At 38.0% G+C, this 26,893-nt stretch overlaps 1 protein-coding gene across 1 annotated transcript in view; it reads left to right on the top strand.

Moving 5' to 3' along the window:
* The window catches only part of STT3B (STT3 oligosaccharyltransferase complex catalytic subunit B), a 46,436-nt gene that overhangs the window by 11,197 nt on the left and 8,346 nt on the right, over positions 1-26,893 (top strand). Inside the window, exons 2-13 of the mRNA XM_063125002.1 lie at positions 5,281-5,389; positions 9,438-9,725; positions 10,191-10,256; positions 11,149-11,248; positions 19,184-19,282; positions 20,488-20,634; positions 21,039-21,087; positions 21,662-21,816; positions 23,552-23,763; positions 24,247-24,434; positions 24,525-24,696; positions 26,196-26,369. Of these exons, the coding sequence (XP_062981072.1) occupies positions 5,281-5,389; positions 9,438-9,725; positions 10,191-10,256; positions 11,149-11,248; positions 19,184-19,282; positions 20,488-20,634; positions 21,039-21,087; positions 21,662-21,816; positions 23,552-23,763; positions 24,247-24,434; positions 24,525-24,696; positions 26,196-26,369 (1,759 nt within the window). The remainder of the gene's footprint in view (positions 1-5,280; positions 5,390-9,437; positions 9,726-10,190; positions 10,257-11,148; positions 11,249-19,183; positions 19,283-20,487; positions 20,635-21,038; positions 21,088-21,661; positions 21,817-23,551; positions 23,764-24,246; positions 24,435-24,524; positions 24,697-26,195; positions 26,370-26,893) is intronic.

The raw sequence follows: 26,893 nt of genomic DNA, 5'->3' as shown, positions 1-26,893 counted from the left end.
ATCCTGTCTGCATGGGCATCATAGATGTGTCATAGTAGACATAGAAAATAGCAGAAACCACCAAATCAGTCACCCATCAATTTCTGTATAGCTAGTGAAAAGAAAATGGAGACCAATTTGAGGATAATCATTTTAAGAAATAATCCTGATTAAATTGTGTCGTCTTGGCTACATATATGAGTTCAGTTACTTTCCCTATTTTTCATTTCAGACAATTATTTATTGCAGTTCTTTTCCATGTTAGTTTTTAGCCATGTTGCACTATTATATTGTTTGGTTAGTGCATGCTACTGAAATATGGGTCTGACTGTGTAATTCGTAGCTTTGACAATATATAGTTGTAGGGAAAATCTTGTGCTATGACCAGAACTCTATTTACAGAACAGGTTAAGGTCCAAGCCAATAATTCTAGCTTACCAGATGTTCATTGGAAATTTAATTATTCTAGCTGTTCCTTGTATTAATACAAATACTCGTTTTTCCTATTCCATAAGATTGCTTTTTACATTTGAATGGCCCAGTATCGTGGTAGTTCATTATACTTTCTTCATCTGAAGTATGTTGTCCATTCCCTGCCGTCATCATTTTTCAAATAAATGACACCTGGGTCTTCTCTGTGACTCAGGATCTCCTCTATGGCTCTTGTCTACAGTCTGCCCATTATTTGCTTCTCCACTACCATTTGATTTAAATCTTTTGTAATTGTTGCTCTTAGCCTGGGATACAGTCACTGGAACAATAGGAAGAAATCTATTTTATGTCCCTGTGTAAACTTTCTTCCTTTTTTTTTTTTTTACCAGTCTGTCAAGATTTAGGTAGGAAATTAAAATGGGGAGATGATGGGTAGTAATAGGAATTTATCAAATGGATGATAATTGAGAAGGCATTTCACTGTGTTGTTCCTGGTGTTTAAGGCCTTAAGACTGACATTGCCCACACAGTGTTCTGGTTCACAAATACCACTAACCTATGGTTTGATTTGTTAAATTCTGGGTTGTCATGATATGTGAATGAAGCCATGCTAACAAACCATGGATTGTTAACCATGAACTACCCAGAAAATGAACCCATGGTTTGTTGTTGGGTTGTGAACTCTAGGTTGTTTAAATCATGGTTGTCACGTTAAAGAAGAGGGAAACAATCTAGGATTGAGAAAACAAGCCACTATTTGCTCAATCATCTGCCAGACAAACCCTGGTTAAATAGACCATGGGTTAGTGTTATGTGTAAACCAGGTCACTAACTGCCTTATAAAACTGACGTTTTTTCTCCTCAATGCTAGTTTGGTAAGTCTTCTTGAGGAGTAGGTTAAATTGTATTAGTAGGTATATGTTTAGGGCATGGGAAAGCTTCTCTAGAATCTCATCACAAGCTTCAAAATCATCTAGTTATGGTATGCCTTGAGTTAAATTTGACGTCAGATGGTGCAAATGTTACCTTGCAGAAACTGTTCAAACTTCACTAAGAAGCAGGTGACAACTGAAAGATTTAGTCCAGAGATTACATATTAATTTTTTTGTGACATGTAAGTTAAATAATGTCAACTTTCAGGATGCTGAAAATGCTTCTTAGAGCAACAATTCTTCTCACAGTTCTCATTCAATTGATCAGATAAGGAAACCTACTCAATAGTTGTAGTCATGGAACTCAAACATTTTCCTAGTATAGGATTGTACTTCATTTTCTCTTGCCTTGTGTAGATAAAAAACATCTTGCATGCAATATTTTTGTTAGCTGATGCAAAGGGTCCTAACACCCAAATATATTTCTCTATGCCTTTGATAACAGCATCAGCTAAGGATAGTGTGTCTCCTCTGAATGAGTGCTTAGAGGCGGTAATGGGCTGGATGAGGAAAAACAAACTGAAGCTGAATCCAGACAAGATGGAGATGCTTGCTGTCAAGGGCCTTGACCTGGGTTTGGAGGTGTGTCATCCAGTTCTGGATGGGGCTATACTCCCCCTGAAAGACTGCATTCACAGCTTGGGATGCTCCTGGATCCAGCGCTCCAAATGACAATCCGGATAGAAGCAACGGAAGGAGTGCCTGCTATCAGCTTTGGCTGTTGTGTCAGATGAGCCCTTTCCTAGAGTTAGAAGACCTAAAAACAGTAGTGCACGCACTGGTAACTTCAGTGCTCGGTTTCTGCTATGCGCTGTGTATGGGGATACCATTGTACCTAGTTCGGAAAGTTCAAATTAGTTTCTGGGCGAAGTACAAAGTGTTGGTCATTACCTTTAAAGCCCTACATGGTTTGTGTCCAAGTTACCTGTGGAATCGCCTTCTCCCGTACAATCTGCCCCACAGGTCCTCTGGGGAGAACTTACTTCAGTCACCCAAAACTAGACTGACAACTGTTACCTAGAGAACCTTTTCTTCTGTTGCCCCCAGATTGTGGAACGGCCTGCCTGCCAGAGGAGATTTGTCAACTTAACTCTCTGAGTTTAAGACCGCTATAAAGACTAGCCTATTCTGGCAGGCATACCCAGATGAATTTTAAACCAATAATTTTATGATGTCTTGATTGTTTTTTGATATTGTATTGGTTTTATATGCTTTTTAATTAATTTTATGTATTTGATTTATATTGTATTGTTGTAATGTTGTTCCCCACCTCAATCCAAAGGGAGAGGCGAGTAAGAAATAATAATAATAATAATAATAATAATAATAATAATAATAATAATAATAAAAAAAAAATAGGACCATGGCATGAGGAGGGTGTTGTTAACTTTTTTTCCTGTACTGTGGTCCCCACCCCCACTATTTGCAATGGGAACATTCCTATTGAGAATGTAATGGGGACAAAATGTTAAAGCTCCCCCATGCCATGGTTCCAATGTGTCTCAGCCCCACTTGCACCAGTTTCTTGTTAAAAAAACAACAACTGTTGTATGCAAGGCCAAACCTTATGACAAATGTCACGTATAGTTTGACCTAAACAACAGTCCCTGGAAATCATGCGTTTGGAAAGTTTCACAGCAAAATGTTACTACATGGCGTGATCCAGATTCTTTGGAATCAAGTGGCAGCCTTCTAACTGAAAGTAGTGGAATGTCTGTTGTGTGATATGTCCTGTTTTTTCACATCTGAAGGGAAATGTCACATCTCACACCTCAACAGCTCATCTTTTGACTCAAGAATGTTAAAATGTGAAATTTGCATGCAACACTAGAATAAACTAGACATGTAAATGAAGGAAAGAAATGCAATATACCTGATACTGCGGAAACAATGTGCAATGTGCTAATAAGCTTATAAAACTGATTACAATAACAATTCTAATTCCATATGTATACATGGAAGCGAAATACAAAATTGCTTGTGTTGATTACAGAAATATCAAGATAAATCAGTTAATAAATATAATTTCATTGCTCTAATTGCTGGGATTGAAGGACCCATGCAACTAGTTCCATGACCCCAGCTTTGCAGAAATTAAGGGTCTTTCAAAAAACAGTTTCTGATACAATCTGGTATTCAAAGAAAAAAACAAACCTAAAACCCCACTGGGAATGCCTAGAAGTTGTTTCTAAATTACAAATTCAGTTTGTAAATGAATTGTTTCAAATGCTATAGTTTAGACCATGGCTGTATGTAAAAATAAAACTATTTAAGCCGAAGCTCAATTATCAATATACTGAATTGGTGGTGCCAAATATAGATGGGATTGGAAGACTACATTTAGTTAAATCCAGGCAATCTCCTGTATTCTGTGCTCACTATCACAGAAATATGCCACTTTTTGTCAGTGTAGTTGCCCATACCAGGAAGGATCATCATCACTTTAAACAAATTGAAAATCAATCTTTAGTATTCTGCAAGTGCTCATTTGAACTTTTACTTGCCATTAGTTAGTTTGACTTGTCTGAACCTACTGTAGCTTCTTGATGAAAGAGATGCTTTGTTAAGCTCTGCTGCCTCATTATTTCCTCTGAAATATTTTAACATCTATGCAGTAGCGTACATCATCTGAGCCAAATGTAGGCCAGAACTTCAAAATGAGAATAATTTTTGATGTTGCTTTTTAATTATATTGATATTAAGACCTGTGTCATCACTTCTTGAGGCCTATATTTCTACCTTAAAATAGTTTTGCTTCTTTCTAGCGAGCAGCTTCTGAGTTTTAAGATAATATGGGCTATATAGTCCATTCTGCCTGTGATCCATATTTGATAAAGGTACCTAATTGTGCAGTTTGGAGTAGGTTGTTTAGTCTTTGTTCAAGCCTATGCAGAATTTTTCTTTGGACACAACAACTTCTATAGCCTGCAGCTATAATCTAAGAACCCTGTGTCAGATAAGATCTTTGGTTATTTGAAAATAAATCTGCTTTCTGCTTCCTTCAGTTTTATAAATAGAAAGCAGCAACAAGTTAAGTACAAAAAAGATTTAACGTAATTGTAATTAAAAGGCAAGGGGATTGTCTAGAATTCTCTACATATGGCAATAGTAATACAAGAATAATAACATTTCGGGCAAAAACAGTTTCTCATATATACATACATAAAATCAAAGCATTGTGTTTCCTGTGTTTGTATATCTTAAGTTTGGATTGCTGCAAAATTCTCACAACACCCATTGTGGAGCTGGAAAGCAAGAGTTGCTTGGAGAAAGCAAAAGGGATAACTCAAAAAAATAATAATGAAGAATTGCTATACATCTAAGAGTAACAAAAGGGAGGGAGGGTGTATAGAGGAAGTATATACCAGTGATCTGATAAATTGGTAAGAAACTGTCACACACAAAACACATGCTACAGCGGAATCATTGACTTTTAAAAAGGGATTGCTTTTCTCACCTGAATTGTTTGAGGTCAACAAATTTTATACCCACTTACCTGGGAGTAAACCCTGTTTAATTAAATTGGGCTTTCTTCTAATTAGACATGTATAAGATTACACTGTACGCACATTTGTTGAAGGAACTAATTTGAAGTTGAAATTCTTCATGTAGATTGCAATTTTAATAGATTAATTTTAAGTAGTATATTCGATAATTTTTCAGTAATTTCCATATTAGAAATGTTATGCCTTTAGCCACCAGATGGAAGTATATCTTTGTAATCTGTCTGAATAAACACTTTGGATTGGATCCAGATTTATTCATACTAGAAATAAACCTATTTAAATGAATGAGACTTCGCTTAGTCATGAGTAATTTAAGGCACATTGATTTCAATGGGTCTACTCTAAATATGACTCCTGCCCCTTGTGTTTTCCTGGAGTTAAGTACATTTAACTACTTAAGGGGAGTTACTAAATTTGATCTATTTTTCCAGGTTTAACTACAGATCAACACATCATCTTGCATCACATGGATTTTATGAATTCTTAAACTGGTTTGATGAAAGAGCGTGGTATCCGCTAGGAAGAATAGTAGGTGGGACTGTAAGTACCAGAAAAATGAATTCACATTTTTAATCTATTAAAAATGAACACTATTTAAGTATTATGCTTCTATTTCATGTTAATACTTTAATTTATAGTTTTTAGTCAGGAAGATTAAGCATTGATCTGGTGGTATTTGTAATGGTTTAAATCATATACTTAAATTTCAGTCATAGTGAGTATGTATCACCCTGAGAGCTTTGGTTATAGAGCAACTCATAGATTGATGATGATGAGTCTGAAAAATGAACTGGTTTAAAATCAAATTTGAATTTAACTAGGGTGACCATATGAAAAGGAGGACAGGGCTCCTGTATCTTTAACACTTGTATAGAAAAAGGGAATTTCAGCAGGTGTCATTTCACCTGGTGAAATTTCCTCTTCATCACACCAGTTAAACCTGCAGGTGCCCTGCCCTCTTTTAAATCTGGTCACTCTAGTATAGCTCCTGCAGCTTTAACTGTGGTGATGAAGAGGGAATTTCACCAGGTTCTCCATATATACAAATGACACCTGTTGAAATTCTCTTTTCTATGCAATTGTTAAAGATACAGGAGCCCTGTCCTCCTTTTCATATGGTCACCCTAATTTAATCAAATAAATTAAAACCCACACCTGAATCTCATAAGTGATCATGACCATCTAGCAGACAGAGGGCAGTATCCAATTTGACATGAGTGCTAGTATAAGGACCTTTACGCAACACCAATAGAGCTGGTGTGATGTGATTCACCAGAAAAGCCGAAGTTAGCTAACTATGTTGGTGTTTTGCTAGAGGTCCCTTACGCTAGTGCAGTGTGATTTATATTAGCACTTACGTTGAATTGGATACTGCCCAAAATGAGTTAAAGGCTACTTTTCTATGTTAAAAAAGTGCATAGAGGAAAGTAACTTTTACAGTATGGACTATAAAATTATTTGGAATGTTGGAGAATTTGAACATTACTGCAAACTAACCTTCTTACAGTAATTGCATGACTTTCTGGATGTGGAGTCATATTTCCTACAAGAAGTACTTTCCAATCAGAGTGAAAGCTGAGCTACACAAAAAGTATACTCCTATTAAATATCCAGATTACATCACTAAAGACTGCAGATCTGTTTGAATGCTCCCTTATATATAATGTATAACCACACATAGGTTAATATTGTGAGGAGTATTTCGTATCCATGAGTTGCTTGTGATGGAATTCAATCACATAGTGTAATGTGGTACAGTCTGGAAAGCAGATCATGTAGGTTAGTTCTAAAGCACCTGGGAAGGAGGAGTTTGGGGACTGAAATAGAGCCAAGAAGAGCAGAGCATGCTGCTTCTTTAAACGGTACTTGACTGTTTAAAGCATGGCTTTCTCAGAGAGCCTCATGTGAGCCATCAACCCGATTCACACTTACTTACTTACGTGGCGATCTGGCTGCGAATGTATGCACTGCCTCTCTCACAGTCATTGCTCCCACTTTCCTAAACAACCCTGGAATTCCCAAGTTGTTGTTGAAATGTCCAAATCCAGAAAGTCTGAGTTGTTTATTAGTAAAATAACTCAGAGTTAACCCAACGAAAAACCATGGGTTAAAACTCTTGGTTATTTAATCCTAACTAACCCGCACATTCGCAAACAATCTATGGTTTGTTAACCATGTGTTGTATTACTGTGCAACCTAGGTCATCAACTGGAACCATTCACTTTCATCTTCAGTGGCGAAAATGGTCCTGTTTCTTCTTTATTTATTATGTAAATACATATATACGGCTTAATATACTACCTTGAAGCAGTCTTTGTGGTCTCTGTGCTGTCCCAGATTCTGGGGCTCCATCTAGGAAAATGTCTCAAGCCCTGCTCCCATACTCCATATATGGCTTCTGCCTTCCCACTCAGTTCTTTTCGCCACAGTGCTAGCATCTCAGGGAACTGCTCTGCATAAGCTAGTGTTTAAAAAAAGAGGGAAGAAGAAAAAGACAAAATATTTTCTTATCTAAGTTTTCATCTGTTTTTATGTCTGTGAATCTGCCCACATTGCTTGAGCCTTCTCAGCCGAGTACTTTTCACTTTCAAAGAAGTAAACATTTGAATAAAGGGATCCTGTCTTTGTTTGAATGCAGGTTCTCCTGTGACCAAAGATACTGAAATCGCTTTCACATGGATTTGATATCCATAGATAAAGGAGATCCCTTGTTAAAAAAAAAATGTGGGGTCTCTGTTTAGGTATTTCTTTGGTGTGAGGTGAGGGGATTAGCGAAGGGGAAAGTAACGGACCAATGGGTCTGATACCTCATTCCAGTCTCTGTGGTTCTGTGTGGGATGGGGAGGGGTGCTAGGAGAAAGACAGGATAGTTCCTAGAACAGTTCAATATGAACCTGATGAATTTCAGAGCTGTAATATAACCAGCTTTTAAAAGGAAAGCATTTCTAAAATGTATTGAGTCTGGAATTTTAACTGTTAAAAATAACTTTTGTGTAGCTCAAAAGCTTTTGTACACTCAGACTAGACAATGTTCTTGCAAACAAAGAATTCACCTTATTTGTTTCTTGTGATACGATTGTATTAGGATATATGTACTCTTGAAAGTGACCTAACTGCTTTTTCGATCCAAGAAGTGCTGTTTGAGTAGATCTACAAGATACAAGTCAAAATGAATTCCTACATATTTGATCAATAAAACACTTAATGAAGTCAATCAATTCCTCTTTCTCAAATCCTGAATTTCTGTAAAAATTTCAATTATTATATCATCAAGTATAGCTCTGCCTGTTTCAGCATCAAGCCTTGCCATGTGGTTGTGTCACTTGATGGAACACTTAATAGAGCATTATATGAGCCATATTTTCCATATATTAAGCTACACTATAACTTTTTTAAATTAGCAGTATTTGTATGTTTATATATGCAACATCTGAATATGATTGAATTGATGTTGCTGCTGTGGTTTCAGCAAATGAAATGTCTTAAAGAAGTGAAAGTTGTACTACTTCTGGCAAACAAACTTGTTAGTTTTCTTATCTCTTTGACTCCTTTTTGGGCCAAACAGATTTTTCAAAAAATTAATAATTTGGGTTCTAAAAAGAAGTTACGATTATCTGAAAACGGATGTAAATGCAGACATATAGAGCAGGGATGCAGAACTAGATATGGGTGGGGGCGGATTGCCCTCCAGCAGACCCTCAGAATGAAGAAAAGCACTTGGCCAGTGCTGGGAGGAGCAGCCGAGTCGTTAACATTGCCTGGAGTCCTTGTAGGGTTGCTGCCTGAAGCAACTTTGTCGGTGATGGGGAAAGCAGCTACTCTTCTTAGTGCAAACCAAGTCTCTGGCTTCATGTAGTGTCCCTGTGGGGTTTCCGTGCAAAGCACCATCCCAAGATGGGTGCTCAGTGGGCGAGAATGCAACATACAGGGGAATCCCCACTTTAATTGGGGAACAATAGGACTCTTAAAATACTAATTTGAAGTGTTGTATACTGCAATACTGCAACTTTCCTCCTCTTCCAGGGCAGAGGCTGCTATTCCTACTGCTGCTGTTGCTTAATCTTGCACTCTCTGTCATTGCTGTTGCTCCATTTAGCCAATGGGTTCAACATGCCAGATTTTCTAACACGTATTTTTCCAGTACTTTTCCATATCAGGTTTGGGCCTACTTGGATTTCTAAACATAAGTAGATCCATGCTGGCAGTGATAGGAAAAGGCCTGGGGCATCCCTCCCAATAGAAACAAAAATCACTTCCCATTTGTGAGAAATCTTTTATACACTTCAATCTAGATCTGCTAAGGTAGCTCTCAGAGTTTTCTTAAGCCATCCTTGAAATACAGAGTTGATACAGTTTTTACCATGCACATCTTGCTTTGTGATATGAAGGCTATTTTGCTGCAGGCACTCAACAATGTTTGGCTCTGTTGATAGCTTGATTTTTATATGGGTTGCTGCTGAAGTAAGAATCTTTTCTGCATGGGTTACTTCAAGATACTTTGAGCCTTTCAATAACATTAATTCACTTAGATGAAAAACTTATCTTTGATCCACAACGTGGTGAATTGTCTTTTCCCCATCTTTCCTAGGTATACCCAGGGCTGATGGTGACAGCTGGCCTCATACATTGGATTTTAAATCTGCTTAACATCACTGTCCACATAAGAGATGTATGTGTGTTCCTTGCACCAGTTTTTAGCGGCCTTACATCAATTTCTACTTTCCTGCTTACCAGAGAACTGTGGAACCAGGGAGCAGGGCTTCTAGCTGCCTGTTTTATTGCGATAGTACCAGGTTACATATCAAGATCAGTTGCAGGATCTTTTGACAATGAAGGGATAGCTATTTTTGCACTGCAGTTCACATACTACTTGTGGGTAAGTAACTACTGAAATCTTATAAACTTCTCTTTAATTTTGCATGTGCTTGATTTTTCTTTAAATTTATTTTGGATCTTTAGATTTCTTCTTTCTAGTTGTCAGAAGAAGGCAGTGTTACAGCTAATTCAGTTTTTTGAGTGAGTGCCTGTGTGTGTTTGTGTGTGTATAAAATAAATTTGCTATTGTTATAATTACTTTCCCTTTCAAAATAAAAGCTTTTATTATATGGGAAAATGACTCTTAATCAGTAAATGGTTTCATGGTTGCCAGTTAGATATAGCTTTAACATTTCCTGCATATGGGATTTTATTAAGGACCAGTTGATTTTGCAGAGCCCATTTAACTAATTCAGAAAGTAAAAGTATTGCTGCGACATCTGAGAAAAACTAAAAGTATTGTATATTTTTTTATAATAAATTTGTGTTTGTTACTATTGTTAAAACTCAAACAACTTTTTTAAAGGTAAAGTCTGTGAAAACTGGATCAGTCTTCTGGACAATATGCTGCTGCCTATCCTATTTCTACATGGTAAGTAATAGCCGAAATTTACACATATAGCTTGTATAGAAATCGCTTACCCAGGAGAATGTGGATGTATGAAGAGTCACATTCTTTATTGGCACAGAAGCAGCTTTTGTTAATAGTATAATATTGACACAACCTTTAAAATGGAGACTATATTTCCACTTGTTTGACAATACAGACTTCTTGTAGCTTCTGCTCTAACCACTTGTGACTAGTTGTATGTGTTGGTAAGTTTGAAAGGTAAGGAACCTTTCTACCATCAAGAGTTGCATTATCTCCGGGTAATTGTTGGGGTCCACATGTGGGTGGTGCTCAGAATCACCCCCTTTTGTGTCTTCCTCTTCCTACCCACCCAGCTTGTTGGGACAGATTACTCTTGCCAGAGTTCTGAATTGATCATTTGCACAGAGTTTCTGCAATTGGATGAAGGGCTGCAAATTGACAACTCCTGGTCTAGTGCAAAACATGCAAACTCTGGCATGAATTCTAAAAGCTGTATAATTGTTATTATAATGACCAACTGGAATGTATTCAGAGAGTGAGGGAGACATATGGCAGCTGCTCATCAAACTGATGGAATGGGCTCTGCTGTCTTACTTCTCTCTGTCTCTGGGGATAATGCTCATTGTCTCCTATTACGAACTTTCGTGAAGAAATTGATTAGAATTTTGGATTACATTCCAGAATCACCCCCTTTTGTGGATTTTCCTAGTATCTTCTATTCAGCAATGTAGGCGGGTGGTGGTAAGTGTTTGTGACCTAGTATCAGAAAAGTAAATCCATAGAGCATTGTAAACTGGGCACCATCAAGCAGTTTATATTCTGTTCAGAAGATTGCAAGATGGAAATATCTCCTCTGTTTTGTGTACTAATTTATTGTATTTATTTCTCACAGGTTTCTGCATGGGGTGGTTATGTTTTCATCATCAACCTTATTCCACTGCATGTATTTGTGCTACTGTTGATGCAAAGATACAGCAGGAGGGTCTACATAGGTGAGTATTTTGTCCTGCTGAAATTGGTCAAAACATGATTTTCGTTGTTAATGAAATTACTCCTTTTCTCAATTTAAATGTCAATGAAATTAACTTAATTCAAGTGTTTTGTCCAGTCACATCTTCGTATATTTATCATAGAATAGAATGATTTGATTTCCTTTACTTTGTAAACAATGTGTTATTGCATTATTTCTGCTCTTCTGTTATTTTTTATTTATTAATAATATCTATATCCTTTCCACCAAAACAGCAAGTATTCTAATATTTCATAATAAAACGCTCAATAAAACTTGGTCTAAGAGAGCAGTCTTTTGGCTCCCAGACAGTGGGGAGTCATAGGATGTTGCAGATTTTCTCCTCCACAGCCATAGACAAAGTTATGACTGCAGAGGAGATCTGATTATGGATCATCTCTTTTGTGACCTTGGAAGAAGATGGGCGGGGTAGAAAGGGGACATGTTGGTGGGAAGCAAAGATGTGGATATGCCAAGTCTTCAAGCCTTGCTGTTCCTGGACCAGACCTCAGGAAGGTAGGAGAACTAGATTATCTGAGCCAGTTAATCTCAAAACGCACTTAGAGCGAGCAGGAGGCTAAAAAGCCTCTGTCATTCCTCCTGCCCTAATGGGCAAGTTTTGCGATAGATGGAGGGCTCTATATTTAGAGCCCTCTGTCTATCAGCCTTCAGTCTTGTGAAGCTTTTGGCTATAAGGAAGTATAGAAATGGAATGAGATTACAGAAATGTTTAAAACAAGGTTACTGTTGGAATGAAGATTAAGAGGATAAATCAAAGGCCATGTGGAGAAGTTGAGTTTTGAGGAAGAATTTGAAGGTTGAGGGAAGAGCACCACTTTGATGTGTAAGGAGGGTGTTCCACATGTAGGGGGCAGCGAGGAAGAATGGAGATGTTTAAAGGGTGGAGATGTTTAAAGAGCAGGTGTTGTTCAATTTGTTGATGATGGTACATTTATATGGGGCTAACTTAACCAAGTAACTTGAATTAATGTTTTGGTTGCACCCCCTTTAAATTAAAAAGTTAATCAGGGTAATGAATGAAGCAAATCTAAATGAACATTTGTCAGTTTGATAGTCCTGTTGCTGTAAAATGTATGAAGAGTTAATTTCCCTAGCAATCCTATACAAGATGATTTAACATTCACAGAACTTTTTCAGATTTTTTTTTATTTTATTTTTGGCAGAAATGGATGTATTTTATGACTTCGACAAACAGATGTAAGCAGGGCATCTATTTGACCTACTTGGCATCATAGCGACAATGCTGACTAAACTCCTACTGACTGTTCATGCATATTTAATGCAGAGTTATTGATGTTGACATCAGTATGACTACTTTTGAATCAATTTAGGCATAAAGCACAAAATTACTGCAGATGCTTAGTTGTAATAGGTTACTGTACTGAATTTTAAAGAACTTGAAATGGAATAAACCGCATCTTGTGATCTATTTTGTATCACTGTCTAGTTGCAAATATAGACATTTGCTATATTAGATATGTATTTGTCATAATTTAGGACTTGAATAACTTTTAAGGGGATATAAAAGACTTAATGGGTGAGTTCACCTGTCACCCTGAGAATAAGCCACGGTGGATGGGTGGTTTGTCCATTACTCATGACAGATGATTGCATGTTTGGTGGCTTGCCATGGGTTGTTTCTTACTCAGCCCCTCTCAGTCCTCCCGGCCACTGCCAGCACATATCCCAGGGGCTTTGCAACAGAAAACCTCGTTTCCATATTCCCTACGTCAGCACCCTTTCTGCAATTGATCCGCTGGGGTTCCTGGTTCACGAAAGAAGTGCCCTGCCCTCCTGCATTAGGTCACCAAAGGGATTTCAGTTTCTGAGACCTTATCATGTGGGAGTACATTTGCAAACATATATATATGGGGTCATGCTCAAGACTTTCTGTTTTCTTCTAAGCCCAGTTTATCCATATCCCCCTCTTTTCTATGTATGTGTCAATGTCATTCTCCACTTCTGTGTTTCCCAGGCTAAAGTCTCTCCCCATCAGATTTAGCCAAGCATACATATATCCCTCTCTTGTCAATTTCATCCTCCACTTCAAAGCTTCCTTTTGCTAGTGAATACCTTTTTTAAAAAAAAAATAGGCTGCTTCACATTCTGTGGAAATAATACCCACTCCTGAAGCTGCCACCTGCTTTTGGCTACCCTCCGCCCCTTTGTCCTTATTACTTATCTCCACTGATCTCTGTTGCTAGCTGTAAGGTTATGGCACAGTGAGCAGAATCACTAAACATACACAAATTTCCAGGTAGAGCGGGGACTAAGTGGGTAAGCATAAGTAAATTTCAAGCCAGACAAGTGAGACAGGATGCTAAAATATATGCAAATTTCATGGCAGAGCAGTAAAACTGAGGGGGAAATTAAACAAAATTCCAAGCAGAGGACATTCACTCCTGCACACTTGAAGAGGCCTGGGGGGGGGCTGGGATTGTAAACGCATTCAGGATACTCTTTGGTTTCCTTTCTTCAAGATTGCTATGAAAAACAAAATTTAAAATCTATCGTGAAGCAGAGGGTACAGGGAAGGAACAAGAGCGGAAGCACTAGGGAGATTGTGAGGAGGGGGATTGTCACTCTTGCCGGATGACTCTCTAACCGTTCCCAATAACTCGCTACACTGGTCAGTGGCCACAAGATACTGGCTCATTATTGCGATGCCAGAAACTGGGAGGGTTAAAAATCTTTCAAATAAAGAAAAGCATTATCTCTTTGAGATTACTATCCTGCTAGATGACAGAATGCTGTGGATGTAGTGCATCCTGATTTTAGCAAGGCTTTTCACAAGGTGCCCTGTGATATTCTTCTTGGAAACTGTAAAATTGTGAGCTAGGTGATGCTACTGTTAGCTGGCCTTTGTAGCTAGTTTCGTGGACTGTACCTAAAGAGTGTTCTCGTCAACCTCGAGAGAAGTGACAAGTGGAGTGCTGAAAGTTTTGTTCTGGGCCCAGTGTTGTTCAGCATCTGTAGAAATGACTTGGACAAAGAAGTATGCTCCAAACTGAGTGGGATAGCTAATATTTTAGAAGACAGAAACTGGATTCAAGATTATCTTGACAGGATGAAGAACTGGGCCGAAACTAACAAAATGTAGTTCAACTGAGATAAATCTAAAGTTTATGTATTTAGGTAAGAAAAATCAGTTGCACCAGTATAAGATGGATGACACCTGGCTTGACAGCAGTCCATGTAAAAACAATCTAGGGATTGTCAAGCTAAGTATGAGTCAGTAGTCAATCTGCAGCAAAAAGGCAAATGCAATTCTAGACTACGATGTAGTGCCCAGATTGTGAGAAGAAACGGTACGTACCACTTTATTCTGCTTTGGTTAGACCTCATCTAGAGTACTCTATCTAGTTCAGGGTACCACAAATTAAGAAGGATGTTACACACTCACATCTCCAGAAGAGTGTGTCAGACTGGTGAGTGGCCTAGAGACCAAGTTGCTTGTTATAGTAAGAAACATTGAAATTGTTGGGTATGCATAGCCTGGCGAAGCATCAGTATGGTGGACAAAGGACTGCCACATAGATGATGGGGCAAACTTGTTTGGTTGTTGTTCCAGAGGGTAGGACTCAAACCAAAGTTACAAGAAAGGGGATTTTGACCAGATGTTAGGCAGATCTTGACCAGATGTTAGGCATTCTGTTTAGTGAAACAAACTGCCTCAGAAAGTGCTGGGGACTCCTTCATTAGGTTTTCAAGCAAATGTTCCATGGCCATCTATTAGAGTTGCTGAAGCAGTTGATTTCCTTCATCATCATGGAGTTGGACTTGATAACCTTTGAGATACTTTCCAACTTTATATTATAGGTGCTTTACAGTGATTGGGGAAGTATATCTCTACTATAAATAGCAGGAATTGCTCAACGCTATAAGTAGCATGACTTTTTACTTTTGTGAGGTTTTCAGTGGATACTGTTCTTGCCCTCCCAACTCTGACTGACATGCACCAGGAATTTAATTTTCTGCTCCATGTTGTGTATATACAACAAAGCAACTTTTGATTTGGTTGACAGGGCATCACTTGGTTTTGTTTGCATTGGGAATAATTCTGTTAGATTTATTAGAATCTGTTAGATCAGATGAGATACAAGATAAATCTTCACATTGGAGCACTATTGCAAATAGGCAGGTGGATCATGTAAAAAAATGGCAAAACACCTGTTATTTGTCAAAATGCTTCATTAACCTAGAGGGTATTAACTGTTATTAACAAATGGCATTTGCCCTTCATGTAAAAATAAAGTTCAGGTATTAGGGTCCCAGTATCACTGATATTTCCTTATTTGTTATCTAATTTGATTCCAGTTCTTTGAGTGTGGGATTGAATGTTTCAAAAAGAGAGAATCAATAATTAGGATATTGCGTGTTAAGTAGCTTTAGAATAGTTGCAGCAAATGGACAAAGCAATTACCACATTTTCAAAAATAAAATAAAAATCAGCTATTGAGATTAGCTCCTCAAATTTTTAACTTAATTGGAACTATATTTTAAAATGGTGTACTTATAAAGAGGCTGAGTGGCAGAATGTTATTGAAGGTTATCTTGGTATTTACAGTAGAATAAAACTCTGTGTAGTTGTTCACCTCAACACAAGAAGAGCTGAAGTGGGGAGGAGGCATGGGTGTGGGAGCCTTTGTGCATTTAGCCAAAAGATTTGCAAACGTTCTGTAAATGAGACCAGATGAATGTGCTTACAGCTCCCATGATTGGGAACCCTGTGAGCTTGTTTGTCCAAAAGCTGAATCCTCTGCAGACTTTCGCATTGAATTTATAAAGATCTAGAACAGTGGTTCCCAATTAGCTAAGTACTGCGGACCCCTTGTTTTTCAAATGCCAAGCCATGGACCCCCTACTTTTGATTTTTTTTAAAAAAAACTACCATATCTCTATGGTAGTTACCTGTGCGAAGCAATTTTTTGGAGAAAATAAGGGGTAGCCCCTAATAAGCAAAGGATTTTAGGTATACTAAAAAATAGACCCTGATATTTGTGATATTACCATGCAAAAATGACAGTGATTTAGTTAGGAATATAAAGACGAATTTAATTTTACTAATGTCTAGTTTACAATTGAACAAATTGTGACCTGTCAAGCAGCTACTAAACCTAAATGTGATGGGAGAAATCATGCCTCTTTTTGTCCCGAACAATCCCTTCCATATCCGGTTCACTATTTCCTACTTTTAATCTCAAATCTGGATCAACATCAAGCCGATTTCTATGCTTGTTCTTCATATAAGAAAATGTTTGTTCACAAAGATATGTGGAACAAAAGGGAACTAGATGTTTCAAAGCTTTTTCACCTAACTTCTTATAATCAGGAAAAAGCTTCACCCAGAATTGGTCCAGTCTATATTCTTTGAAAAATGGTTTCAATTGAACCATCACAAGTCACGTCAACAAGTGCATCTTGCTCTTTCGCAGATAGAGTTGTTAGTTGTACATCACTACATTCAAATGAGTTTTCAGGATTAGGTGCAGGGAAGTAATCTCTGAAGCTAGTCGCTAAATCACGCAGGTGCTTTCGTGCATGACATCATCGTCGAAGCAAACGGAGTGCGGGAGACGGCGTATTTTCTTTTATTAAAATGCGGACCTTGTAAAGCTAATATGTGAATGGTGCCACGGACCCCCTGGGTGGGTTATGTGGACCCCCAATTGGGAACCACTGATCTAGAAGGTGGCCAACTATGCAGGGATTGGTGGCTGGAGGCATCAGGACTTATTTGTGCACGTACATCACCTCCCCACTTGAGCTCTATTTGTTTGCAGACAGACACTTGCATAATGTTTAGCAATGTTGTGCTTGTTGCATTGTCTTATGTTGCTGAAATAAACAGAGCCACAAGAGATATTATTAAGCAGTGGTTTCCAAGCTTGGGTCCCCAGATGTTACTGGACTCCCAACACACACCATCTCCAGCCAACATGGCCAAAGATACAAACATCTCTACTGTTGAATTCTAAAACCTTTAACTGAAATGTTTAAAGCAGCAAATGTCTTCCTGCACTGCTGAAATTGATCTAAGGCCCTGATATGGAACTGCCAGTTAATGTTAACTGACTCTCCTGTGAAGTCTGAGAAAGGGAGACATAGTGTCCATTTTGCAGATCAGTCAACTATGTAGAATCCAGACCTGACTGTTCCCCTTAACATCATGATACAGTGATTTGAAAGAAGATATCATAAGTTACTGCAAGGGGACGTTTGTACAGTTAAACTCGTTTGCAGGAGATATTCAGAAGATAAGAAGTGGCTGTTTAATCATTCTCCTAGCTGCCTCCTCTAGTCTCACATAACATAATATTTGCACATAATATCACCACATTGGTTTAAAAACTGGTGGGTTATTGTGCATGAGCAGGCACTCCCTGTACCATGCCCAACTCTTTCACTTTACAGCACAGCCCACAATCCACTCCTTAAAAGATTGTGCAGCATGATGTGCAAACCTGGACTGCTGGGATGTTTAGGGGTAAACAACTCAGCAATTAATTCTTATTTTGTTGTTCATGATGTTCATGATATCATGGTGAAACATATGTCAGGCAGAAATTCAAAGGATATGGAAGTGAAGTTGGATGAGTCTCTATTCCCTTCACAGACTAAGAAATGTATTGGGATATTCACAGGAGAGTATTAAATTTGGACCATCTAAAATGTAACATCTGGGATGGGAGCAAATTCTTTGATTTGTAGTGTTGCAAAAAAATCTCCAATAATCAGCAAGACGCTTAATAAGGATAAGACCCCAAAACATTAAAAACTGCAATAGATACACTAGTTGCTGTTAAATGCCACATGATGGCAGTGTTGCAATAACTTTGTGGTATTACGAATTGCAAAATAGTGGTAGACTTTTTTTAAAAAAAAAACTTTTTAATTGCAACACAGCAATAACAAAAAGCAAAAAAGGCAAACAATTTGTATCATAAAATATCAATACGCAGTAATCAGCATCTCCCTTGATATAGGAAAAACAAAACATAAAGAACAGACAGGTGTGGTGGAGGATTTAACACTTCCATTTCAAATATATATGTCAATATAAGCATTCCATATATCTAAATAAGCATCCATATGACTTTGACAATTGTAGGAGATATGCCCAAATGTAGCAAGAATAGTGAAATCTTCAGCCATTGAGTAATAGGTGTTGGTGTTTTTCCTTCCCAGCTTGAAGTATAAGTCTCTTTGCAACTGTAAGAACAAAATAGTAGCATGCTTGACATTTGTACACAAAAAATTCTGGTTAGGTGTATATATAGACCCAGATCTGAAACAAAAAGGCCACACATTAAGTAAAACTGGATGTAGTTGCTCATTACATGCTTCTGCTGTTTCAGCCGCATTAGGAATCTAGTAGCTTAGATACTTTGAGACATGGTTGTCATTGTATCATATGTGTGATGAGGGAGGAGAGATTTATTCAATGTAATCATGATTACATTAAGTAAAGTTTTTGAGGATGTGAAACCATAGTGCACATAGCCCAGAATCATATGTAAAGATATTAGAAAAATTTAAGTTGTATTGTATTCCTAAACCAGGGAATGTTGATAGCTTAATTTTGAATATTCCATGCATTATTTGTTCAGGGAGATAGCTGCCAACATGTATTTTGCTGTAAAGGTATATTTTTAGCCAATCCCCACCAGCCTGGATGGGTCTGGGGAAAATAATAGTTTCTTACTTCCATTTGAGATCTGAAACAATACATGTTGCAAAGTTGCTTTTCAGGTTTATCCCGCATCTTCCGAAGATACGAGTGTATTGCTTTTGACATAGTAACATTTGTCTTTTCCCTTTTAATTACAGAAAAGACCACATTTTTTTCTGAATGTGTGGTTTTAATTTGCCTCCTTTGCTGTTTTTTTGTCCACAGCATATAGCACTTTCTATATTGTGGGCTTAATATTATCCATGCAGATACCTTTTGTTGGATTTCAGCCAATTAGAACAAGTGAGCACATGGCAGCTGCAGGTAAGAAAAATAATTTAATATATTGAAAATATACACTATAAAGGTGTATATCGTTATCACAATCCTACAATCACCAAAACACTCCCTTTGGGTTGGTAATAAAACACACGATCATGCTGAGCTTCTGACAGCCTGTAGCATAAGAGTTTCTTACGACAGAAATAGGACTAGAGATGTGAATGGGGAACCTCTGGCCCATGGACCGAATTCGGCCTATAGGGCTTCTCCATGTGGACCACCAGCTTCTTCCCCAAGTCCTGCCAACTCTCCCCGCACGGAAGAGCTCTTAAATCTTATCAGCTGCTGATCAGAGATTTGTGCAGGGGAGAAGGGATGGGATTTGGGGAGGAAGCTGCTGAATAGGGTGGCCAAATGCAAAAGATATAATGCAAAATATAGACAAGGGGATTTCCACAGGTGTAGCTTGCATAAAAGCTGCATCTGCTAAAAATCCCTCTTCTATACATCAGTTAAAAGTCTAAGGTCCCTGTCCTCTTTTGCATTTGCCCACACTACTGCTGAATGATTCAGTCCTGCTTGGTTGTGAAACTTGTCCTACAGAGGCTTGTCCTGCTTGCTTCTGAGTTAGGTTTAAAATTAGTAATAAACACACTTTGGTCATACCTGCTTTGCCTTTGGCCCCATCCACTGATGGAATGCAGCCCCCAAGACCTACCCAGATAGGAATTTGGCCCTCACGCTGAAAGTTTCCCCATCCCTTGGGTAAAGTATCAATTGTCATTTTTCAGTGATTGAAAGGCAAAAGATATGTCGGGGATGACCAACACTCAGATCACACGTAGGCTACCGCAGCTATTTGTGTGCTCCCTGCCCCCCCACCCCAAATCCCAGTGATTCTATTGGGAAGCAAGGTGCACAGGGAGCAGGTGCCTAGTTTCTCAAGAGGAAATGCACTAAACCATGATTTGGTGGGCTGTATGGAGCCTGATCTTGCTGGGATTCCATTGGTGTGGCTATTTGTGGCAGCACTAGGGAGGGGTGTGGTCATTTGTGTTCCCCCAGCCTTCCAGCGTTGCCCACCTGTGATATAAATGGTTAGAGGTTAGTGAACGTATTTGCTTTCCTATCTGCAATCAGCAGCACATTGACTGATAGGATGTGAAGAGGAGAATTAAAATTTCTTCAGAGAAAGCATTAAAAAATGGTTTGAAAACTAACAAAAGTTGTTTTCTTTCTCTAATCAGGTGTGTTTGCACTGCTGCAGGCCTATGCTTTCTTGCAATATATGAGAGACAGGTTGACAAAGCAAGAATTTCAGACCTTGTTCTTCTTGGGTATATCATTAGCTGCTGGAGTTGTATTCCTAAGTGTTATCTATTTAACATATACAGGTAAATAATGACAAATGAATGTTTTTTGTTGGGAAATGAAGATTAACTTTAAATAGGCTCAGAGTAATGTGCAAGATAAAGTGAGTCCTTCAGGCAGTACAGCATATCAGAACGCTGGCTGGGTGCTACATTTGAAACTTCAGTCACCTTGTTTGCAGAAGCAGCATACTGATGAAGTAGCTGCTTTTTTGTTTGTTTATCCATTGGCACCTTTTAAAAGGAGCTTTAAAAATGCCGACTAGAAATTTTGTTTTCATGTGTTGTAACTGGCGTCCTGTAGGTTCTTTGTTGCTTTGCTACATTTGAAAATTAGACATTAATCAATACCTTTACAGAAATTTATATTAATGGTTATTTACCTGCCTTAAATAGTTTACTAGTTAATTAGTTACTTTTATTTTTAGGTTACATTGCACCATGGAGTGGCAGATTTTATTCATTATGGGACACTGGGTAAGTAGGAAAGTAAGAAGATGCATCAGATTCTCTCTTTAGGCTGAGCATCTGAAAAGTTTGATCAATCCAGACACTGAACCATGCTGCCCCCCAACCCTCTGTGTTAGTACAATAGTAGAATATATAGCATTAATGGGTTAATGACAGTATCTTGTTAAAGTAATTTTATACCAAGATGAAGAGTATTACATTGTTCAATAGAATGTGAAGCTTTGGACAACTGTGTAGTATGATATAGTTCATGGATTAGTGCTTGGAAGAAGAACCTATCTACCTTTTCAAATAACTGGGTTGTCATTTAATTCACACTCTTACTCTCTCTAGCAAAGGAACAGAAAGAGGCTTTCTAATGAGAACTGCCTTTTGTCAGTTTCTGAGGTTAAACTAAATTAATCTGAGCTAAAATAAACTTTTAAGTATTTCAAAAAGTGAAGAATCTCAAGAGGTTGCATTTCTACTGGTTATTCAAGGCATGAAATATATAAACAAAAAATGTTCGATACTCTCAGTTGTACTATCTTTAGTAGCTTCATCACTTCAAAATAATTTGAACTGAATTTTTTTTAACAAGGTATGCGAAAATTCACATCCCGATCATTGCCTCTGTGTCTGAGCATCAGCCTACAACATGGGTTTCCTTCTTTTTTGATCTACATATTCTCGTGTGTACTTTCCCAGCAGGGCTGTGGTTCTGTATCAAAAACATCAGTGATGAAAGAGTCTTTGGTAAGAAGAAGTAACTAACTTTGCAAAATTTAATTGTATGCTAAAGTTGAAATACTAATGACCCAGTTATTTATTTACTTTATTTATTTATTACATTTATATCCTGCCTATTTTCCTCCAAGGAACCAAGCCGGAGTACACAATCGTCCTCCTTTCCATTTTAACCTCACAGTAATCACCCTGTGAGGTTGGTCGGGCTGAGAGTCTGTGACTGACCCAAAGTCACCCAGTGAGCTTCTGTGGCTGAGTTGTGACTAGAACCCAGATCTCTCGACTCCCAGTCCAACACTTTAGCCACTACCCCACACTGGCTCTCAGTTATATTTATGAGCTTAAACATATATTCTTGGGAATTGAGAACGTTGCTTAATATGTTCCCATTTTATTTAGGCTTGTCAACCTCTCTTAGAATATATTACACTGAATACTTACAGTGTAAATACCTTACAATAATAAAGAGTTAGATCCTTGTTAGCAAAGAGCTGATTAATTTATAATTTAACTCATGGAATATTAATCAGATACTCTTCAGTTACTTGAGACAACTTTGTATGCAAATTGATGACAATTGTAATAATGAAATATAATCAGCTTGTGTTTTCAGAGGTGATGTTTGGTTGATTTCTAATGGCTTTTCCATCATAGTTAGGGCAGTTTCAGCTTGACATTGCAGAAACTAGCTTCATCTATATTCAGTGTGCACAGGCTTTCCTTTAAAGGCATGAAACTTAACTCAATGCAAGTAAATGGGTTGGATGCAGTTATTGCCATACTTAGAGTAGACCCACTGAAATCAATAGAACTTGTTAATAGAATTAACATGACTATTTTAAGTCTGATTTCATTGGTTTTTTTCTAAGTATACCTAAGCCTGAATCCAACCATATTATTTTATTCAAGCTAATCTTTGATACTGTTAGAATGACTAAAATTAAAATAAACTTGTTTTTCAATATCATGAAACATTGGGTTATATTCTGATTTACAAGCATGCAACTGAGCTAGAGAAAGTGGAATTTCCTGCCCCTTCCTCCAGCCCCCTGAAAAAGTTACACAAGATGGCCTGTTCGTATGACACGACATGGCAACATCAGTTAATTTATCTATAAGACTTGGCATTGTGCACCAGCTGGCAACTTTAAAATGTAAGCTGAGGGTGGGGTGCACCACATGTGCAACCCAGGCAGGATGGGTTGTTGATGCAGGTAACAAACCACCCAGAATCCATGGGTTGTTTTAGGTTTTGGAGCGGCTTGTTAGCCACACCAAAACCCCACTCTGACCAGGTTCACATGACAAGCTGCAGCGCAGCCCTGCCATGGTTTGCATTTTTAAAATGTCAGTCCTGAGGGTAAATTAACCTATAGTGACTTGTCATGACATGCAAACCAGGTCAGTGATTTGAGTGGCCCCTGCTCAATGAGATGGGGTGTTGTGGGGGTGCTGAGGGGGAAGAGAGTATCCCCCAAATTAGGTGAAGGCTATCCTCCCCACACTAGAACCTACCCCGATTTACCAGGGGCCACTCTAACCTCTTACAGCTTTTTCAGGGGGCTAGAGGAGCTGCCATGGGTATGATTCGTTATGCAAAAAGAGATTTAAGGAAACAAATATGTACCCGTGAATGTTTTTGACCACTTGAATGTTGCATTTATTTCTGAATCTAACCAAACCTGTAATCTTTGTTCTTTTTAAATGGACAATAGTAAAACTTAATTGCTTTGTTTCTCTGCAGTGGCTTTGTATGCAATCAGTGCTGTTTACTTTGCTGGAGTGATGGTTCGTCTGATGTTAACTTTGACTCCAGTGGTCTGTATGCTGTCGGCAATTGCTTTCTCCAATGTTTTTGAGCACTACTTGGGTGATGATATGAAAAGAGAGAATCCACCAATAGAAGATAGCAGTGATGAGGATGATAAAAGAAACCCAGGAAATCTTTATGATAAGGTGGGAGGCTTAAAGGATTTGACTATATCTTCAATTTAAAACAAATAAGTAAATACAAAATGCAACAAGCAGACATAGAGGTAATGTTTTCAACCTATGTAGATAACGTTGCAGGTGTTTTTTTCCTGTATTCAATATATGTTTGAACCACACTATCAGAAAACAAGATTGTACTAATAAAGATGTTAATTAAACTAGTTACCAGATTTTGGCTGCTCCTATCACATAGCCCTCTTCAACAAACTGCTTTTGTTGGAGGTACATCAACAATTATTAGCATACTTTTAAAAAAATCAGCCACTAGAGGACAGTTTCACACATCTCTAACAAATTAGCTTTTAAACGCCTGGAAAATAGGTTCAGGAATTTGTGTGTTCGGCTCTAGAAAGAAAGTTGTTTGTGTTTTTATTGTTGAAAACAACTTGTAATTTCTGAACTTTAGCAAATTGAAAGGGCCAAAATTTTCATTTTTTCTTTGATCAGGCAGGTAAAGTGAGGAAACACATATCCGAACAGGAAAAAACTGAAGAAGGTCTTGGGCCCAATATTAAAAGCATTGTTACAATGTTGATGCTAATGCTGTTGATGATGTTTGCTGTCCACTGTACATGGGTAACTAGCAATGCCTATTCCAGTCCAAGTGTCGTTCTGGCCTCTTACAATCACGATGGGTAAGGCTCACCATTATGCATGTCTGTTACTGTTAGTTTATGACTCAGTTAATCTAATCAAAGCATAGTTAACTATTATTTCTGTTGCAGCACTCGGAATATTTTGGATGACTTCAGAGAAGCATACTATTGGCTAAGACAAAACACAGATGAACATGCCAGAGTAATGTCCTGGTGGGATTATGGCTATCAAATAGCAGGAATGGCAAATCGGACTACTCTAGTTGACAATAATACTTGGAATAACAGCCACATAGCCCTGGTGTGTAGTGATAATTCTGTGTATTGAGTGTTAGAACAATTGACTTGGTTTACATTATAACATGCTGTAAATTACTGTCCATTATCTGTGTGTATTTTATACCTTAATTCTAAGGAAAAGAATGAAATGTAAATGTTCCAGAATGACCATAAGATTTTGATAAAGCAGAGTTCCCTATCACGGCCAGAGTATTATTTGTGGTCAAGAAAACATAAGTAGAACTCCTATTCAGCCATTGCCATTCCACGTGGCAAGATCTGAAATGAAGCAGGTGGAGGCAATGCACATGGAGACGTAGGGGGCATTGCCCAGCCCCATTCTAGTACGCACTTCGAGTACTAGATATTGGCTCGGTACACACGTAACACTAAGCCACGATGGGTTGCTAACTACTATGCATTGTACATTATGCGAACAGCCCACTATGCCCATTCTGCAGAGTGTGGGGTCTCAGAGTGGGGTGTTTGGGCAGATTAACCTATCAAGGCCTTCAAGTCCAAACCCCTGCTCAGTGCAGGAATCCACTCATACTAATTTAGTGTGAAACTTGCTTTGTGGCAGATGGGTATAAGTAAGTGTAAGAAATACAAATCCAGACATGGGATTTCCAAGTTTTCCTGATTTTGCAGAACGTCTTAATACTTTTACTGGTACTTTAGCAGTTTGCTACTCCACCAGCTTTAGTAGACTGTCTCTGCAGAACACAATTGTAAACAAAGTATGACTGCCTAGCATTTGAAGTTCCAGGCAACAGCAGGCTAGATAGAAACTGAAACTGCTCTATCAGATGTGTATGTATGTATATAAAAATGCAGTTTTAGATTTTTATATTAATTTTTCTTTTTAAGTGCATGCTAAACAACATGAAAATTTCAGAAATACAGTTATTCTAAAGTCTTTGTATTTCAAAGGTGCACAATGCTAGAATTTTCCAAGAATTCAGAACATGGAAGCCAGGTAGTAAAAGCCTGATCAACTACGTTTAGGGCAATTTAGAGTATGGATTGAAGAATAACACCCTAAGGCCCCAGTGTCTCTATCAAGACATAGATGATTGTCACTAGCCCTTCTGTACCCTTCTTGCTTTGCGATTGGCAAGGAAGGTGGGAGCAAGAATAGACAGTATTTTTAAATGGATAGGGGCTGCCAATTGCAGATATCATCTGCGTGTCCCAATTCAGACTGATTAACAACCCATGGGTATGTTGATAAGCTTAAATTGGGCCAGTGACTACAGTATATTGATTGTAGTTTTGCTACTTTCTGAAGATGACAAATTTTAGGTCAGAAAAATAACCATCAGCTTCAACTAGGCACTAAGTATCTTTAGACTAGAATTTTTTTTAAATATATTTAGATTTTGAGTTTATTTCAAATGAGATGAATGACCTATTCAATTGGGATGGGCTAGTAACAGTGTCCTGATTGATTACTGAAGATCTGCTTTTTAGGATGTTAACTGGAACCTGTGCAGGTTTAAGAAACAATCTTTATTGCAGGTAGGAAAAGCTATGTCTTCAAATGAGACAGCAGCATATGAGATCATGAGAAGTCTGGATGTGGATTATGTATTAATAATTTTTGGAGGTGTAATTGGCTACTCTGGTGATGATATCAACAAGTTCTTGTGGATGGTGAGGATAGCTGAAGGAGAACATCCTAAAGATATCAGGGTAAGTCAAAGTGTAAGAATATATACACAAGCTTTAGTAGCCCATGTCTGTGGAAAGATGCAGGATTTCTGCTCAACCTTATTTTGTCACTAATTCTGCTATAATTCCAGTGAGAGGAATTGGCACAGGTTTTCTTGATACATGACATTCTAATAGTGCAAGGTTTTGATCACGATTTAGTCATATTTAGAGTAGACCCATTGAAATCAATGGGGCAATTTAGTTGAGATTTAGCTAAGTGCCATTGATTTCAGTGAGTCTACTTTAAGTATGACTAGATCTGGATCCCGTCCCGCCCCCCAAAAATTATGGACAGTATCCAACAGGGTGCAACTGCTACCATAAGTTATGTTGCATCAGTGCAAACTGCTCTAACGCACAAGTAATAGTGTTAGTTGGCATGCCAGTGTCCTGGAGAAATTAGTGTGGCAACATTATGCTAGAGTAGTTTATGCTAGCGCAATATAATTTATGTTAGAAGTTGAGCCCCATTGCATACTGGCCTTTATGTTGAAGAATTAGTT

The sequence above is a fragment of the Elgaria multicarinata genome, chromosome 1 (genome assembly GCF_023053635.1).
Source record: "Elgaria multicarinata webbii isolate HBS135686 ecotype San Diego chromosome 1, rElgMul1.1.pri, whole genome shotgun sequence".
Classification (NCBI taxonomy): Eukaryota; Metazoa; Chordata; class Lepidosauria; order Squamata; family Anguidae; genus Elgaria; species Elgaria multicarinata.
The sequence above is the reverse complement of the archived record's forward strand: the minus strand, read 5'-3'. Positions and strand labels throughout refer to the sequence as shown.